This window comes from Amblyomma maculatum, chromosome 3, assembly GCF_055883805.1.
Source record: "Amblyomma maculatum isolate TAMU_Amacu chromosome 3, ASM5588380v1, whole genome shotgun sequence".
NCBI classification, from domain to species: domain Eukaryota; kingdom Metazoa; phylum Arthropoda; class Arachnida; order Ixodida; family Ixodidae; genus Amblyomma; species Amblyomma maculatum.
In genome coordinates, this window is record NC_139346.1 from 29,152,222 (window position 1) to 29,170,019 (window position 17,798).

General features: G+C 48.1%; 1 protein-coding gene across 1 annotated transcript in view; it reads left to right on the forward strand.

The window, feature by feature from the left end:
- Gr93a (Gustatory receptor 93a) overlaps window positions 1-17,798 on the forward strand; it is a 63,909-nt gene that overhangs the window by 27,965 nt on the left and 18,146 nt on the right. Inside the window, exons 2-3 of the mRNA XM_084596050.1 lie at window positions 12,332-12,627; window positions 13,919-13,990. Of these exons, the coding sequence (XP_084452176.1) occupies window positions 12,332-12,627; window positions 13,919-13,990 (368 nt within the window). The remainder of the gene's footprint in view (window positions 1-12,331; window positions 12,628-13,918; window positions 13,991-17,798) is intronic.

The window sequence follows — 17,798 nt, forward strand, 5'->3', positions numbered from 1 at the left end:
CTCATTGCCGCAGTTGATACTGTATTGCGAAAAACTTGTTACCGTTGTTCGAGAACACATCACTGGCGGGGATGTACTCAAAGCACCATCTCCTCGTCATCTTGCACGTGGAATCGCCTTCCCATCAAGTCTTGTGCGATTCCGCAGCGTCTGAGCGATAGTAGCTGCCGCGAAATCATCCCGTGAATCCCTCGTGCTGACTAAAGGAACTTCCCTGCCATGCATAGTGGATGCTCACCCTAAGTCCATGATGGTGCTCACCGCCCCGCTACCTCAGCAACGTGATTCATCGCACGTCTCTCTTCCCATGCTGTCGAAGACAACCAGTCTGGACCTCATGCCGCACCAACGCAAAGAATTGCTGGAATTGCTTCAAGCCCATCAAGCCATTTTTGATGCCACTTCCCCACCACTGGGACGGACTAGTGTTGCACACCACCGCATCATTACGGAAGGTAACTCGATCGTACGCCGACGGCCTTATCGGGTTTCTCTCTCGGAACGAAAAGTAATCGAAGAAAATGTGAATGACATGCTTTGCCGCAATATTATTCGTCCATCAACGAGCCCAAGGTCCTCCCCAGTAGTATTAGTTAAAAAAAAGGACGGATCGGTAGAATTTTGTGCTGATAATAGCGCGCTCAACAAAATTACTCGTAAAGATGTCTACCCGATGCCGCGAATAGATGAAGCCCTTCACTCTCTCCAAAGCGCGGAATATTTCTCGACCTTGGATCTCCGCTCAGGTTATTGGCAAATACCAATGCATGGGGGCGACAAAGAAAAAACCGCTTTCGCAACTCCCGATGAACTTTACGAGTTTAACGTTATGCCCTTCGGCCTGTGTAACGCTCTAGCGACATTTGGAAGAATGATTGATACGGTACCTCGTGGCCTAAAATGGAGAACCTGTTTATGTTACTTGGGCGACATTGTTATCTTTTCGGCAACTTTTAGCGACCATCTCACGCGCCTGAATGAAGTCCAGACGTGTCTTTCTTCAGCGGGTCTTCACCTCAACACCAAGAAGTGCCACTTTGCCCAGAAGGAAATTAAAATATTGGGACATATGGTTAGTCGTGACGCATTCGTCCAGACTCAGATAAAATCAGCGCGGTCTTGAACTCTCCTCGTCCGCAACGGACTGCAGATTTGCGCCGTTTCCTCGGCCTGGCGTCATATTTCCGGCGTTTCATAAGGCATTTTGTGACTATTGCTGCGCCACTTCATGAACTACTTAAAGCGCGCAGCTCTTTTGTGTGGACTGAACAATGCAACACTGCTTTTACCGACCTAAAGCACGCCCTCACATCAGATCCCGTTCTTTACCACTTCAGCGACAGCGCTCCTACCATCCTGCACACTGATGCCAGGGGTCACGGTCTTGGCGCTGTCCTTCTGCAGCGCGATGCAACTTCGCATGAGAAAATGATTGCCTTCGCCAGTCGGACCATAACTCCAGCGGAGAAAAACTACACCATTACCGAGAAGGAATGTCTTGCCGTCGTCTGGGCTGTTCAAAAGTTTCGCCCCTACCCCTATTGTCGGAACTTCACAGTTATGACCGATCACCATGCTCTTTGTTGGTTGTCTTCACTGAAAATTTTGATAGGCCGACTTGGCGGCTGGATTCTACGCCTGCAAGAATACAATTTCGAGGACGTTTAAAAATCGGGTCGCCAACACCAAGACGCCGACGCTCCTTCTCGCTGCCCACTTGCGGAATCAGCCTACTGTTTTTCTTCGCAGCTTATTTCCACCTTTGACCACAGCCGACCATCTCTTCCCCCGACGCATATCACAACAGATTCTTTTGACGATTCTGAGCACAAACACGCACTCCGCTCGCAGCAATTAGCTGCTGCCTACTGCCGGCCCATCATCGACCACCTTATCGGCGCTTCAAACCCGCTCATTGCTAGGCTTCGCCGACAGCTTCGCAATTTCAAACTCGAAAATGGCATACTACGCCGCTACGTGTATTGCCCTCATGGAACTCGTTGGTTCCCAGTTGTGCCGCGTGCGCTTCGCACACGTATACTGGCGGCTTTCCACGATGACGCTACTGCAGGTCACCTTGGTTTTGACAAAACATATGACCGCGTAAAAAGACGATTCTTTTGGCCTGGCCTATCTTCTACCGTAGCTAAATACGTCGCTTCCTGCCATCTGTGCCAACGTCGCAAGCGACCGACTTCTTCGCCCGCTGTCCTCCTACAGCCTCTTCCATGTCCCGCCACGTCATTCAACGCAGTCGGCATCGCCTAATATGGTCCCTTACCTCTCTCCGATGGGGGTAACCATTGGATTATAACAGCTGTCGACCACCTTACACGCTACGCTGAGACAGCCCCTGTACCGACTGGTTCCGCCGAAGAGGTAGCTAATTTTTTGTGCGATCAATTGTCCTACGTCATGGTGCTCCTCGGGTGCTTCTAAGTGACCGCGGGACGGCCTTCTTATCGACAGTCGTTGCCGAAGTTCTTCATGCGTCATCCACTCTTCATAAGACAACCTCAAGCTACAATCCCCAGACTAACGGTCTGACTGAGCGATTTCATCGCACTCTATCCGATATGATATCCATGTTCATCACACCGGATCACCGAAATTGGAACACTATTCTACCATTCGTCACATTCGCCTATAATACAGCAGTACAGCGGACTACCGGTTGCTCTCCGTTTTTCCTCATTTTTGGCCGTGCTCCTACTACAATGCTCGACACTTCCTTCTTCTCTACGCCCGACTACTCCTCATCAGTACCAGCCCAGTTCTTATCCCGTGTGGCCAGATGCCGTCATCTTGCCCGCCTCAACACAGAAGCGCGCCAAGAAGACCGCAAGAGTCGCTACGATTCTACGCATCGAGCGGTCTCTTTTCGTCCCGGTGACGAAGTCCTGCTTTACACACCACGGCGCGCCCCTGGCCTTAGTGATAAATTTCAGCGTCGCTATCTTGGTCCCTACAAGGTCATAAACGAAACTTCCCCCTTGAACTATCAAGTCACACCTGTTCATCCCCCAGCCGATCGACGCCACAGTGGAACTGAAATTGTTCATGTCTCCCGCTTGAAGCCGTTTGGGCGCCGCGGTGCATCGGTTGGTTAGGAGCGGCCAGGCTGGCCGCTTCCGACCCCCCGGGACGATTGTAAAGAGCAGAGATCGCGTCTTTCCAGTTGTGATGTATGGATGCGAGAGTGAAGAAGGCTGACCGCCGAAGAATTGACGCGTTTGAATTGTGATGCTGGCGGAGACTCTTCGGAGTTCTTTGGACTGCCAGAAGATCAAATCAGTCGATATTGTGACATATATGCCCTGCATCGCTGGACGTTAAAGAAGACAACGATCAGAAACAGTGACACACAATACGACAAAGTGGTCGCAACATTTAGTGCTAGCAGAAGGTTGATGCTGCTGCGATTCTGTGCTTTGTGTGCTGTGTCATCCTGGACTAACCTTCGTGCACTAACCTTGCCACGTATCATCTTGGTGGAGGTGACTAAAGATCCCCGCGTGCACACATAAATCCACTTAAGCAGCCGAAAGCTGGATTTGCGCAGTGGCCGCCGCCTACCTGGTATCACAACGTCAAAAACGGCCACTATGACCTCAGACCACCGCAACAAGATCGGCGCAAACTCTCGTCCTCACAAAAATCCGCCACCCTCCCATCTTCAATGGCGAAACAAGACAGATGTTGCCGACTGGCTGGATGAATACGAGCGATGCAGCAGGAGCAATCATTGGGACGCGACCATCATGCTGGCCAATCTGATATTCTATTTGGCGGGAACCGCTCGCACATGGTTTCAATATCACGAGCACGAGCTGTTGACCTGGGAAATTTGCAAGCAAAAGCTTCACGACTTGTTCGGGAAGCCCTTTGGACGGGCTCTCGCAGCCAAAACCGAACTTTCGTCTCGCGCCCAATCCACCACGGAGTCCTACCTGGCCTATATTCAAGACGTGCTCGCTTTGTGTCGCAAGGCGAACAGCTCCATGCCGGAAAGTGAAATGTAGGGCACATCCTCAAGGGCATCGCAGATGACGCGTTCAACATCCTCTTCTGCATGGATTCCTCTACCGTCGAGTCGGTGCTTCAAGTTTGCCGAAGATTCGAGCAGGCTAAACAACGACGCCTGGTACATCGCTTTGAGCTTCTTCCGAACACGGCATCCACATCATCCTGCGATGATCTGGCTCCTCTGCAACAGCCTTCTCAGTCCGCAACAATGACTCGGATCGTCAGGCGAGAACTCGAGGCCTTAGTTCCTGCACCATTCCCATCTACAGTGCCTGACACCATGGCCATGATACAGGCTGTTGTCTGACAGGAACTTGAAAACGTCGGTCTTTCCTCCAACCCCGTACCGCCCTCATCACCATCGCATCTTGTTCCTGTAGTGGCTGCTGCAACCACTAGCCAAGCTCCCCCACGTCGCTACGTTAGTCGCAATCCTGCAGAGTGGCGCACCTCAGATGACAGGCCAATTTGTTTTATTTGCTGTCGAGCCGGCCACACTTCCCGTTATTGCCGCAGTCGCACCTTCCCCGCACCTCGTTCCTATTACAAAGTTGACCATCGGTACTACTACGGACCTCGACGCTTCCCTACCCGCCCCGCATTTGATGGACCTGGACACTTCCCTCCTCACCCAGATGAGCCTCACACCGAAGCCGTTTCAAGTGTCCGTACTCCAGCCGATCTCCATCTCCACGGCGTCGTCGATCTCGTTTACCGCTGCCTCGTCGCAACTCCTCCCCGTCATACGCCGGCGCCCACTCGGGAAACTAGCGAGTGCAGCGCCCGGGAGTGACGCTGCATTACCGACCCGGACTGTCAACTCGGAACTGACCCTCGCACATAGACGTAACCTCATTGACATTTTTGTGGACGGAGTCTCAGTTTCTGTCCTTATTGACACTGGCGCCCACATTTCCGTCCCCAGTTCCTCGCTCCGTCAATGGCTCAACAAAGTCCTCACACCCGCTTCCTCATCTACCGTTCGTGTTGCTGATGACAACACAACTGCTGTGATTGGTATGTGTACTGCGAGAACTACCATTGCCGACCGCCATATCCCTGTCCTATTTACAGTCCTCACCAGTTGCCCTAACGACGTTATATTAGGACTCGACTTTTTAACTGCACATTCCGCGCTCATTGACTGTTCTTCTGGACTGCTTCATCTGGACATGCCACTCTGTCCTGACAAACAGGCCTCTGATACTTCAACGCTCCGTCTCCGCTCCTCTACATTTACTCGTCTGCCACCAGAAGCTGCAGTGTATGTGCTCATGTCGCCTTTCCCCTCCGTTCCTGATGGCGTTTACGTTGTTTGCCCCATAACCGACGTGACACTGCAGCGTAGAATCGCTCTTCCTCATAACATCGTGCACGTAGAAAATAACAACGCTTAAATTCCAGTCTTGAACTTCGGCCTTTTTGTGCACGTTCTTCCTGAGAACATTACTCTCGCCGAACTTACCCCACTGTCTGACGTCACAGTTGCCGCTCTTTTACCTGACCCTACTGCTAAAGTGTCGACACGACTTTCACCGTCCCCATCTCTGGAGGCCCGCATATCAGGAATGGTTGCACCTAATTTGCGCCCGGACCGTGCTACAGCACCTGCGAGTCTTCTGAATTCGTACAGCGATATTTTCGATTTTGGTAGCCACCCCTTAGAACAAACGTCCCTATTTACACATCGTACCGACACCGGAGACGCCCGCCCAATTCACAGAAGACCTTATCGAGTCGCCATTTCTGAACGACGCGTCATACAAGATGAAGTGGACAAGATGTTAGCAAAAACATTATAGAGCCTTCGAGCAGTCCCTGGGCGTCGCCTGTCATGCTTGTTAAAAAGATGGACAATACCTGAAGATTCTGCGTTGATTACCGACAGGTCAACAAAATTACAAAGAAAGACGTTTACCCGCTCCCCAGTATAGATGATGTCCTCGACTGCTCGCATGGTGCCAGCTATTTCTCTTCCATTGACCTTCGCTCCGGTTATTGGCAGATTGCAGTCGACGAACGGGACCGGGAAAGACCGCCTTCGTCACTCCCGATGGCCTGTATCAACAAAAGGTGATGCCTTTCGGCTTGTGTAATGCGCCCGCAACATTCTAGCGCATAATAGACTCTCTCCTGCGTGGCTTGAAATGGACGACGTGCTTGTGCTATCTCGATGACGTCATTGTATTTTCTTCTACATTCGAGAGCCATCTCCATCGCCTTGACGCCATTCTTGGCGTCTTCCGAAGAGCTGGCCTTCAGCTGAACTCGAAGAAATGTAGCTTCGGCCGACGTGAACTCAAGGTGCTCGGTCACGTGGTCGACGCCCCTGGCGTTCAACCCGATCCAGACAAAATACGTACTGTAAGTGCATTTCCTGCACCCCGTTGTACCAGTGACGTGCGTAGTTTTCTTGGGCTGTGCTCCTGTTTTCGGCGGTTTGTACCTAACTTTGCGGAGACGGCTCGTCCACTCACTAATCGTTTGAAGAACGACGCTCCATTTTGCTGGGACCAAGAACAATCCCAAGCCTTTTCTGCGCTCATTGCAGCCCTCACCAACCCGCCCGTCCTGGCGCACTTCAATCCTTCGGCACCAACGAAGGTACGCACCGACGCCAGTGGTCAAGGTATTGGTGCCATACTCGCCCAGAGTCAGATGGGTCGCACTCGCGTCATTGCTTATGCCAGTCACCTCCTTTCTGCGGCTGAACGAAATTACTCGATCACAGAACGTGAGTGCTTAGCCCTCGTTTGGGCCATTACAAAGTTTCGCCCTTACTTGTTTGGCCGACCGTTCTCAGTCATCACCGACCCCCATGCCTTATTATGGCTTTCACGCTCAATGACCCTACTGGTCGCCTGGGTCGTTGAGCCCTCCGCCTTCAGGAATACTTTTTATGTCGTCCACAAGTCTGGCCGGCTGCACGCTGACGCTGATTGCCTGTCCCGCAACCCGGTAGGTCTCCCACCTGCGAGCGAGTGCGACGATGACACAGATCTGTTGGCCATCTATGACCTTTCAAACATTCGCCATGAGCAGCGTTTAGATCCCAAGCTTTGCAGCATAATCAATCGCCGCAGCACTGATCACCTTGATGCTACCCTTGCTCTGTTTGTGCTCCACAACGGCACCTTATACCGACGGAATATGCGACAGATGGCGCCGAGCTTCTGCTCGTAGTCCGCGAACACCTGCGTACCACCGTTCTTCAACAGCTGCACGACGCACCCACAGCGGGTCATCTTGGCGTATCTCGTACGTACGATAGCGTCCGCCGTAGCTTCTTTTGGCCAGGCCTCTATCGCTCTGTTCGTCGTTACGTTGCTTCTTGTGACCGGTGTCAGCGACGGAAGAAGCCCTCGGCTATATGCCTGCTGGATCCCTGCAGCCGATCGACATCCCAGTAGACCCGTTTTTCCGAGTTGGCCTTGACCTCCTTATGCCTTTCCCACTTTCTGCGTCGGGGAATAAATGGATTGAAGTGGCCACGGATTATACTACGCGCTAGGCTGTCACCCGAGCGATACCAACCAGCTGTGCAACTGACGTGGCTGCGTTTCTTCTCCACGGCGTCATCCTGCTTCATGGTGCTCCGCGCCAGCTGCTACTGACCGCGACCATTGCTTTCTTGCTCGAGTAGTCGACGAAATCTTCGGTACTGCTCCATTAGGCACTATTTTACCACCGCTTACCATCCACAAACGAATGATCTCACCGAACGCCTCAACCGCACGCTCACGGACATGCTGTCTATGTATGTCTCGGATGAACACCGTGATTAGGATATTAATTTACCGTTTGTAATGTTCGCGTACAATTCCTCTCGTCACGACACAATGGGCTACTCACCGTTTTATCTTCTATACGGCCGCGACCCTCTCCTTCCTTTTGACAGCGCATTGCTCTGGATTGCGTATTGCGTATTGCGTACTGCTCGTCTTGCTCTGGACTCCCGCTCGTAAAGTTGGGCTGTGTGAGAAGCTCTTTCCACGCTACGCAGGACCCTACCATGTTTTACGGCCAATCACTGCTGTGACATACGAGGTCGCCCCTGTACATCAGCTGCGACAGTCCTCTATGCCACGCACCGAGATTGTTCATGTCGCCAGAATGAATCCGTACTACCCCTGCAGTAGTTCGTCCTAGTGCACACCGGGACTGTGCTTTTCGTGGGGGGGGACATATATACCCTGCATAGCTGGACGTTAAAGAAGAAAACGATCAGAAACAGTGACACAGAAGACGACAAAGTGGTAGCAACGTTTAGTGCCAGAAGGTTGACGCTGCTGTGATTCTGTGCTTTGTGTGCTGTGTCATCTTGGACTAACCTTCGTGCACTAACCTTGCCACGTATCAATATTGTCGACCATAAACCCTGACTGCTTATTGGAGGGTCAAATTCTAAAGTTAAAGCTCAGCTACTTTGGTCATCTGATGAGAAGAGAGGAGTCGCTGGAGAAAGATTTGATGTTGGGAAAGGTTGAGGGTAGCCGGAGAAGGAGTAGGCGGCGAACGCGATGGTTAAATGGAATCGTCGAGGCGCTGCACATGAAGTTATGTGATGTTAGGAAGATAGTGAGAGACCGGAAAGTGTGGCGTGACATGGTCCATAGGGTCTCAAAGAGTCGGACACGACTGAACGACTGAACTGAACTGAACACAGGATGTAAAGTTTAATTCCTATGCGGACGATACCACAATTTTCGTAACCGGCAGCACTGAGGCTGATGTAGAGGAACGCGCAAATATGGCACTTCAACACTTGAACGTATGGGTCAAAGCAAATCACTTAAATATAAATACTAGGAAAACAGAAGGGGTGTTATACACGCTTAAAGGGAATGAATTATCGTATGACATAAACATACGCTTAGGAACGGAAGCAGGTGAAATTGCTCGCTCTATCAAAGTACTCGGAGTAATATTTCAAGGCCCCTTACATGGAAGAACCACACTGATTATGTGCAATCTAAGGTTGCATCAGCCGTTGGCGCCATTGCGAGACTGAGGTTCATGCTGCCTCCTAAAATAAAGCTCTTGGTATATAACACGCTAGTGCTGTCACTATTGCAATACTGTAGCTTAGTCTGGTGTACCACAGAGATAGCCAACCTATCGAAATTACTTTTATTGCAAAAAAAAAAAAGCATTACGGTATGTGGCTGGCGTGCCTTATTACTATCCATCCAAAGAACCTTTTCGGAAGTATAATGTTCTGTCAGTGTTCTGTTTCTTTGATTACAGGATCATATTAACTTATAAATATTTATACAGATCAAATTTATTTATTTAGTTATTTATTTATTGATACCTGAAAGGCCCCATTTAAGGGGTATTACATGAGGGAGTGGTTGACGAATACATGAATCATTCGATGGATGATCTGAAGGTTGATGGGTCGGAATGAAGTACGACGGTGTTTGCCAAGTCATTCCAGTCCCGTGGAGTGCGAACAAACAAAAAAAGATGACAGATGCGCAGATGTCCGGGCAGGTGGAGGGTAAACGGTCTTTTCATGGTCCGTGCGGCTGGATGTATGGTGGGCGGGGTTGATGACAGACTTGAGCAGGGGGTGATGGTAAAACCTGTGAAAAAGGCAAAGTCTAGCAATTTTGCGTCTGTGCGCTAAGTTAGTAAGGTGAGCAGTTTTTTTTTTTTTTTGGTTCAGTGACACATGATAGGAATAAGGCGAGTATATGAATCTTGCCGCGCGATTTTGTGTAGCTTCTAGTATGCTGGAAAGGTTATTTTGAGTGTGAGAGTGTTGTTATCGTTTTGCAAAGTTAAAACAAAATGTCCGAAAGCGACAAACGCGACATAAAGAAAAATATATTCTTCCAATGCCATGTACGTATTCTTACATTCAGTCGTTCTGCTACCCTGTGCCGCGACTAGTAAATAAATTACATGCTGATGGATTTGATCCAGTTAAGGAAAGTAATAACCAAATTAGCCTTTTTTGCCGTGAGCACCTGTAATGATCCAAATATTGTATAAGGTTTTCTTACCTTGTATTGCTTTACTTTTGAACTGTCAACTGAAAGGTGTTTTCTGTTTCTATGTTTTTGCTTTGTGTTGAATTGAGTGTCTTATTTTGTTATGTACAAAAGTTATGTTACACATAATTTTATGTATAGATTTGCTGTACAGGTTCTAGACCAACTAGCCTCCTCTCTGTTGTCCTGCCAATTATTGTAAGGGGGCCAGGGCTCCGTCAAGAGCTTTTAGTCCTGGCTCTTTCTTTCCCCGAAGGAAATAAAATAATGGAATTGAACGGCGGCGCAACACGGAAACGGACACAGACAAGAAGGGGACACCACATGCGCACACTACCAACTATTTATCTGGTAGTGTGCGCATGTGTGTGCGCATGTAAATAGTTGGTAGTGTGCGCATGTGGTGTCCCCTTCTTCTCTGTGTCCGTTTCCGTGTTGCGCCGCCGTTCAATTCCATCATGCACCAACTCGCCCCCCAGGCCGTTATTCGGAAAATAAACCTGACTTGACTTGACTAGCAGTTATTAGAGTTGTTGCTTTGATTAAATTATGTCTTTTTGCTGCTCTACTGTCTGTATTGTACAACTATTTTATTGTATCATGTTCACCTCCCACTCCTGCTATAGCTCTGGATGGAGCTGCAGTATGTAACAGTAAATAAATAAAATAAATGTATTTATTCCCTTCACATTTAACCTCATGGGTAGTAGCAATATGCACCTGAATTTTTTACTGCAAAACTATAGGCTCGATCTTTACTCCCCACATCTTAACTTTTGTCTGTATCAAAAAAAATTTTTTTTGAGTTTTTAAATGTCGGTAAATCTCCTTCAGTAATAGACTTTTTCAAGTAGATCTAATGTGCATGCGCGAAACCCTCCGCGGCTGCCATTTCCGCCGAGATGCAACGCGAATATGGGAGGAGGACTTCGCATCTTGTGCTCTCCCAGGCAACGACGCCCCTCACTTCATCCACGCGACGAACTGCTGCACAATACCTTCGCGCTGTTCTAGCATCTTCTAGGCCTTCCAAAAAGACGCATTGTAATGTCCGCGTCTCCCCAAGCTTGCCTCAACAAATACAAGGCCGGGCTCGCCAGCTTCCTGTTCTACAGATCACTCATGCGTCTCTGCAGATGACATGCGTCTCCCAATTTCTGCATTTGAAGAGCATTTCTTTTTTCTAATCAGTCCAAAGGTCTTTCCACTGCAAAAGCAAACTTTCCCCAGCTACGCCAGAGAAGACTGTTTAAGAGTGGCGCGCACCTTCCTCGACAATAACATCGTGATCATGGGTCGCTTTGATAGTTTTGCCTGTAACTAAATGATGTTGATCCCCTGATAATGCCAGTAAGGTAAGAACAGACGCACCACTCAGAAATGTGTGACCAGCCGTGGTGATGTAGAGGTCAGAGCGCTCGACTACTGTGCCCAAGGATGCAGGATCATATTCCAAGCTCAGCAGCCGCTTTTCGATGGAGGCGAAGAGCAAGGCGCCAGCGTGCTGTGCGGTGTCCGGACACGCTAAAGAACACCAGGTGGTTGAAATTTCAACAGCCCTCTACTACGGCGCCTCTCACACCCTGAGCCGCCTTGGGATGTTGAACACCGTAAAGAAAACAAACCGCTTAGTGATGCGCAAGATATGCGCGACCATCCCTTTCACACGGGTGTATAACCTCGTCTCTGTGTTGTCAGTTTGCAAAACAAAATGGCTCAACAATTGCGAATACATTTCGAGTCAACCCCAATTTCAAGTGTATTCGCAACCTTTAGGTAGACTTAAAGGTAGGAGAAAAGTGATGCGAGCTATCACTGTCACCTGCGGTCCTTTAACAAAATTGTCGAAATAAACTGACTTTTATGCCTCGGTTGGTGTTTGGGAGTGTGTAATTATTAGCGTGGGTAAGTACGATCAAGGAGCGGGCCTGATTATGCAACATGAATATCTATGGGGCATTGTTCGTGCTCTGATATACATATCTTTGATACCCAAACATCTACTTTCGAATGCCCGCCCATTTTCGAATGAAAGGCAGTAGCGATAAATATTTCACTTGGAGACAATTTAGGTATTTATCCCTCATCTAGTATGCAAGGTACTGGTTTATGCGTCTGAAATCTGAGGTAAAAAGCTAGAACGGCTTACTAAAACCCTAAAATAGTTGATTGATGATCATTCCATATTCCGAGGAAATTCCTGATACTGTTCATTCAGGGGCTTTGCCAAACTGGGCAAGGAGTCCACACTTTCCAGCCTTCTGTAGGAGCCGATACATGAGCGACTCTTAAACGTTCTGCCGCAGGAAAGTGCCAAGTGCAGGACTGCCGTCGCGTCGCTCCTCCTCCGGGAACAGCCCTGCGAGAGCTGAAGCACGACCTTCGACTGCTGCGTCAGCTGCTGGCGGCGGCCACCAGCGTATTTCGCGCGAGTGTGCTGGCCGTGTACGGCAGCTGCGTGGCATGCGTTTGCTTTGCGCTCTACTACGCCATCACCAACAGACTCATGGTGGCCAGCAGTCATACCTACTTGGTCTATGTGTTCTACGTTGTCGCCAACCTGGCGGCCACCACCATCAGCGCAGACCTAGTCGTTGAGGAGGTATATTTGTGCGACGGTGCCCGTCGTTCATGGCATTTTAACGAGTCCGCGGTAAGGCGCTTATGTCTCAGGAAATCCGACGATAGCCGGCATCGGCCATCTGGGCCCGTTGGAAGTACAGACGAGATTCAAAAATGAAGTCGACCAATCAGGGAGGTTCTGAACAAAGACAAACTTGGCGTGGTGGTTCCGGTAATGGGGACAGTTCAGAAAAAAAAGAACATTTTATAAAATAAAGTTTTGAGCTCTTGGGTGCTGAGATTACATGCAGGTCCTCTTTGCGACGGAGAACCACGCTACGCACAGGCCTAAAAGCTCGATAGTTCAGAGGTGCTACAGTGAGGCCTACATAATGCTATCTGTTGTGCGTGTGAGGTAGTAGTAGTGCAGTGACATACAAAGAACCCGTGCTATTGCGTTTAGTTTTATGGCGAGGCTTAGCAAGCGAACTGTAAAATTCTCTAGAGCCATGCAAGCTAACTGTGCTACTCTCCCATATATAGCATCCTTGAGTTGCTGATAACTTAAGCGCTTACATGCTTGCTTGTATTTTAAGATCTACAGTAGATACGCCTCTGCGGAGCGTGCAGGTGGTTTTTAACAGCGGCGCGCACATTGCGCACGAGACAGAACTGCATGAATAAATTTTAATGAAGTAAAATTAAGTAAAACACATCTTACCTTCCGTTTTAAATAAAACTTTCAAATGTGAAATTGTAGGTGGTCTATATAAAACTCCAGTGCCTTGTGTAAAATTTCATATTCACCTTAGCGATTTTAAAAATCAAAATTAGAACATGTGCATATGAAATCTCGTTGATTTGACTTTCTGCTATTTTTAAATGTAGTGCGACGTCGTTGCGCAGTGCTACAAAAAAACATATTTGGTCCAAAACTGTCAAATATAGCGGCAACTGTAGCTGATACTAAAACATGCGGTGCACGCCATTTTCTGAAATTGCAATTAGGAAAATGTACCTCAACCAATGTGGAAATGCTATTTTGGACGGCCTATATGATTCCTAGAACTTATCGACGGGGCTCATCTTCTACTTTGACGCTCTAAAACCGCGCAATAAGATATTGTTCCGTATAATAAAATGGAAAAGGTTAATTGGTTGATTTTCATAAAATACTCGTGTAACCACCAAACTTAATCATGTAGTACACGATGTCTGTTTTGCTGTGAAACCAACCTTCTCGACCATAGTCATGTATCGTTTGTAACTCCTAAAATACAAGTTTGAAGTCCGTTAAAATATCACCTTCTTTATTCTCTCTTAACTTTCAGGTGAGGAAGTTGAAGGAATGTATTGCGTCTTGTGCATGTGGGCGTGCTCATGAAAAAAGAGGTTTCAAGGAGGTAAGTGTTCTTCTAGAACAGTCCTTAGGCTGTGTCACTTGTTCAATTCAGTGCCGCAGTTATTTTCCGGTATGACCAGCCTGCCGATTAAACTTATTCATTATTATGATGCCCCGCTTAAAGCACACCACAGAAACATTCTCTTACTCTGACCGTGACAGGGTGCTTGCGGAGATTTCGCAGCACAAGCGCCATTTAGTCATAAATTTTAAAATTTAATTCACTTACCTGGCTGATGCAGTGAAATGTAATCAGTAAATCCTGATTATGTGATGCGACGGTCGACCAAAACAACTAATTTACCCTGAGTTGGAAGTTTGCTGAGTCATGTCATGCCTCTCTGAAAAGCTAGTTCTCTGCTGTCGCAATCTAAACGTGTATGAATACACACGCGCCTACCGGTGCCGTCAGTATGAGCGATGCCAGGAACCCTGCTGCAAAACCTAGCTCCTTTAGTAGCATCATATGCAATAAATTTTTTTTCTGACCGCTTCAAAGATTTATCCCACCCAAATGTCATATGAGAACGATTCCAAGTAATTTTGACATTTTGTCAAAACGACCAAGAGGCCAGTGTTGCATGCTTTAGACGATATAAATCATCCTAAATTCAGGATTCATATCTCATCAAGAAAAAGTAAACAAAACAGCAAGGCCAAGTTTCTTATGAGCAACATTAAAAAAGTGAGGTAGGAACTCACATAGTAGAAGATAAATTTTACCACACCTTTCGTTTAGTTTTCAGAAAAATTATTTCATGATTTTTAACCGTACAGTTTTTTACTGGGTTCGTTAGACATCTCCGGTACGTAACAATTTCTGGCTTTATTTCCATAGCTAGCGAAGAAACATAGTTCACGTTTTCCGCACAGGTACGTTTTACTTTACGAATTCATTGAAAGCAGTTCAATGTAACAGCGGCGCAGCACAGTATGCCTAAATATTTAGTGTACTCGAATTATTCCTGAATGCTCATTGCCCATGTCTTTACTTGTTCAAATTCTGCTGCGTAGATTATGCTGATTACAATTCTTTTAACAGTGCGATTCTTTAAGAATGCGTGCGTTCCTTGATAATTACGTGTACCGTATAGCGTTATACCGTATGCAATTCCTGTTTGGGCTAATGCTTTATACACGGTTCTAATGGCGACAGTAACATTTCCCGCAGCTATACATAACATCGGCGACAGCTATCAGCTCCAGTAATGGTTGGCAAAGGCATCTGTTACAGTTAGAGCTATGCCGATATATTGTTACGTGGCGACAAACAAAGAGCACGGCACAACATGGCGACAGGATTAACGACGAGTTTGTCTGGCCTCTCGCGCCACTTCCGATCTTCTTCGCAACACTTCCCGGAGCGACGAAGCGATTGTCCCGATCGTTTCGTTGAAATCGATGGTGACGTGATGATGTAGATGTTCAAGAAAAGATAGAACAGAATGATGCGCTTGCCACCACGATGACGATGAACACGATGATCTATGGGTGATCTGCCTCCCCTGGAGCTGTTCAACCATCCGCCACCAGAGTCCATGGCGCCGATGGCTCGAGGTCGCGACGAGCGGCTGGGTGGGAATTGCGTGTACATGTCCGGTTCCTTCGGGTTCTTCGAGTCTTTCGGGCCCTTCGTCTCTCGTCTGGTTGGTCTGTCTGTTCTCCTTGTCTTCAGATCCGAGCTGAGGGCTGGGCGGTGGTAGTTGGTCGGACCTGAGTAGGAAGATACTGAAGTAGAACTTCTTGCTGGGCTAGTTGGTTCATGATCGTACGGGGAAAGTAAGCGCAAACAAAGAGACAAACACAAGAGAGGAGACACGACAACGCGCTACTGAAGTTGAACTTGTTGCTGGGCTAGTTGGTTCATGATCGTACGGGGAAAGTAAGCGCAAACAAAGAGACAAGCACAAGAGAGGAGACAATACAACGCGCTACTGAAGTAGAACTTGTTGCTGGGCTAGTTGGTTCATGATCGTACGGGGAAAGCAAGCGCAAAGAAAGAGACAAACACAAGAGAGGAGACAAGACAACGCGCTGGGTAGGAAGGGCTGGGCGAAGCTGCTCGGTGATGTCCCAGGGCCCTCAGTCAATGGTCCCGGCTTACGGATGGCGTCAATGCTCCCAGGCGAAGATGGGGATGACGTACGCCGAACCTCCAACCAAAATGTTACGTGGCGACAAGCAAAGAGGACGTGACAACACGGTGACAGGATGAACGATGATTTTATGTCTGGCCCAACGAGAGGACTCCTCTCGAGCCACTGCCGATCTTCTTCGCAACATGTTCCTAGTTAGCAAAGGCGTCTTCAGTACTGATGCAGGTTATACACACTTTTTTCTGGTAAAAACTTGTTTGCTGTTAAGTGCGAAGCTAATATGTGAAAGAACGTTATTGAATGGCTCACAGTAAATAAATTAGAATTTAAGAGTAAACTAATTTGTAGTGGTTTAGTTCTGCTTAGCCATAGTTGAATTGCGAAAGCAATGGCGGAAGCTTCTTTTGCCTGCTACATTATTCCCCTACCACGCCCTATTAGTGTAAGGTGCTACAACATTAGGGACACTTAAGCTCATCCTTTAAGGGTTTTCGTCGAGAGCGTAAGCTACTAGCCCACATATAAAGTCGCGCTTCACACAAGCCTTATGGACGTGTCTGCGTGTCGTAGGGGTAATGAGAATGCGAACGGTTTTGGCAGGCTGGTTCTGATATCACCCTCCAATATGAAACGAGCAACCCGAGTTAGCAGCTCCTGGCCGTGGCATAGAGGTAACGTGCATTAAAATGTCATGGCAGGCTGATTACATCGAGGCGAAGCGCGTTTATAGGGAATATTCACTAACGTGCCATGTGCAGTGCATTGTGGGTAATTGCGGCGCAGTCGGTCATTTATGTCTCCGCCGAAAGAAAAGGGCGAACATACGTATCAAGTGCTGTCATTCGCGTCCGCGGTTTCACAAGCAGTGGCATTCAGCAGCTATGGTTGATTTAGCTGTTGTGGACCATAATAGCCGTACACAGTCCAAGCAAAGGAAAGCGGAAAAGCAGCGAGAACGGCCTCTGCGTTTTCAAGGTTCTAAAAGTACATAAGAACCACTCCGCCGAACGAAACAACTTACCGAGATTCGAGCTGGCACGGCTCAACCGCGAAAGTATCACGGAAAACGTGAAATCTGTTGCAAATACGGGCTGAGTTGGAATCTTTCGGATGTTGCCTGGCAGCCAGCTGTTGCCACGATCCTGGCACGGCGGCACTTCCCGCACTCGCAAGCCATATTCCAGGCACAAGAACAGCGCAGCAACGTGACAGCATGATTCATAATGTCCAGCCATGCGTTTGAAGTGCGCCGCCAACATCTCCTCGTCGTATTTTGCGGCAATTCAACTATTCGGATTTTCAAGCCTACCTTTCTACTTTTCCTGTCTAGGTCATCAATCATTATTTGCAGTTCATCCCCCGAGTTGCTTAGCAAGGCAATGTCATCAGCAAATCGCAGATTACTGAGGTATTCTCCGTCCACCCTTATCCCTAACTGCTCCCATTCCAAGTCTCTGAATACTTCCTCTAAACAAGCTGTGAATAGTACTGGGGAGATTGTGTCTCCTTGCCTAACACCTCTCTTTATGGGAATTTTGTTACTTTCTTTATGCAGAACTATGGTAGCTGTGCAGCCACTATATATATCTTCCAGCACTTTCACGTACGGCTCGTCTACCCCCTGATTTCGCAATGCCTGCATCACCGCCGAGGTTTCAACTGAGTCAAATGCTTTTTCGTAATCAATGAATGCTATGTATAAGGGCTGGTTAT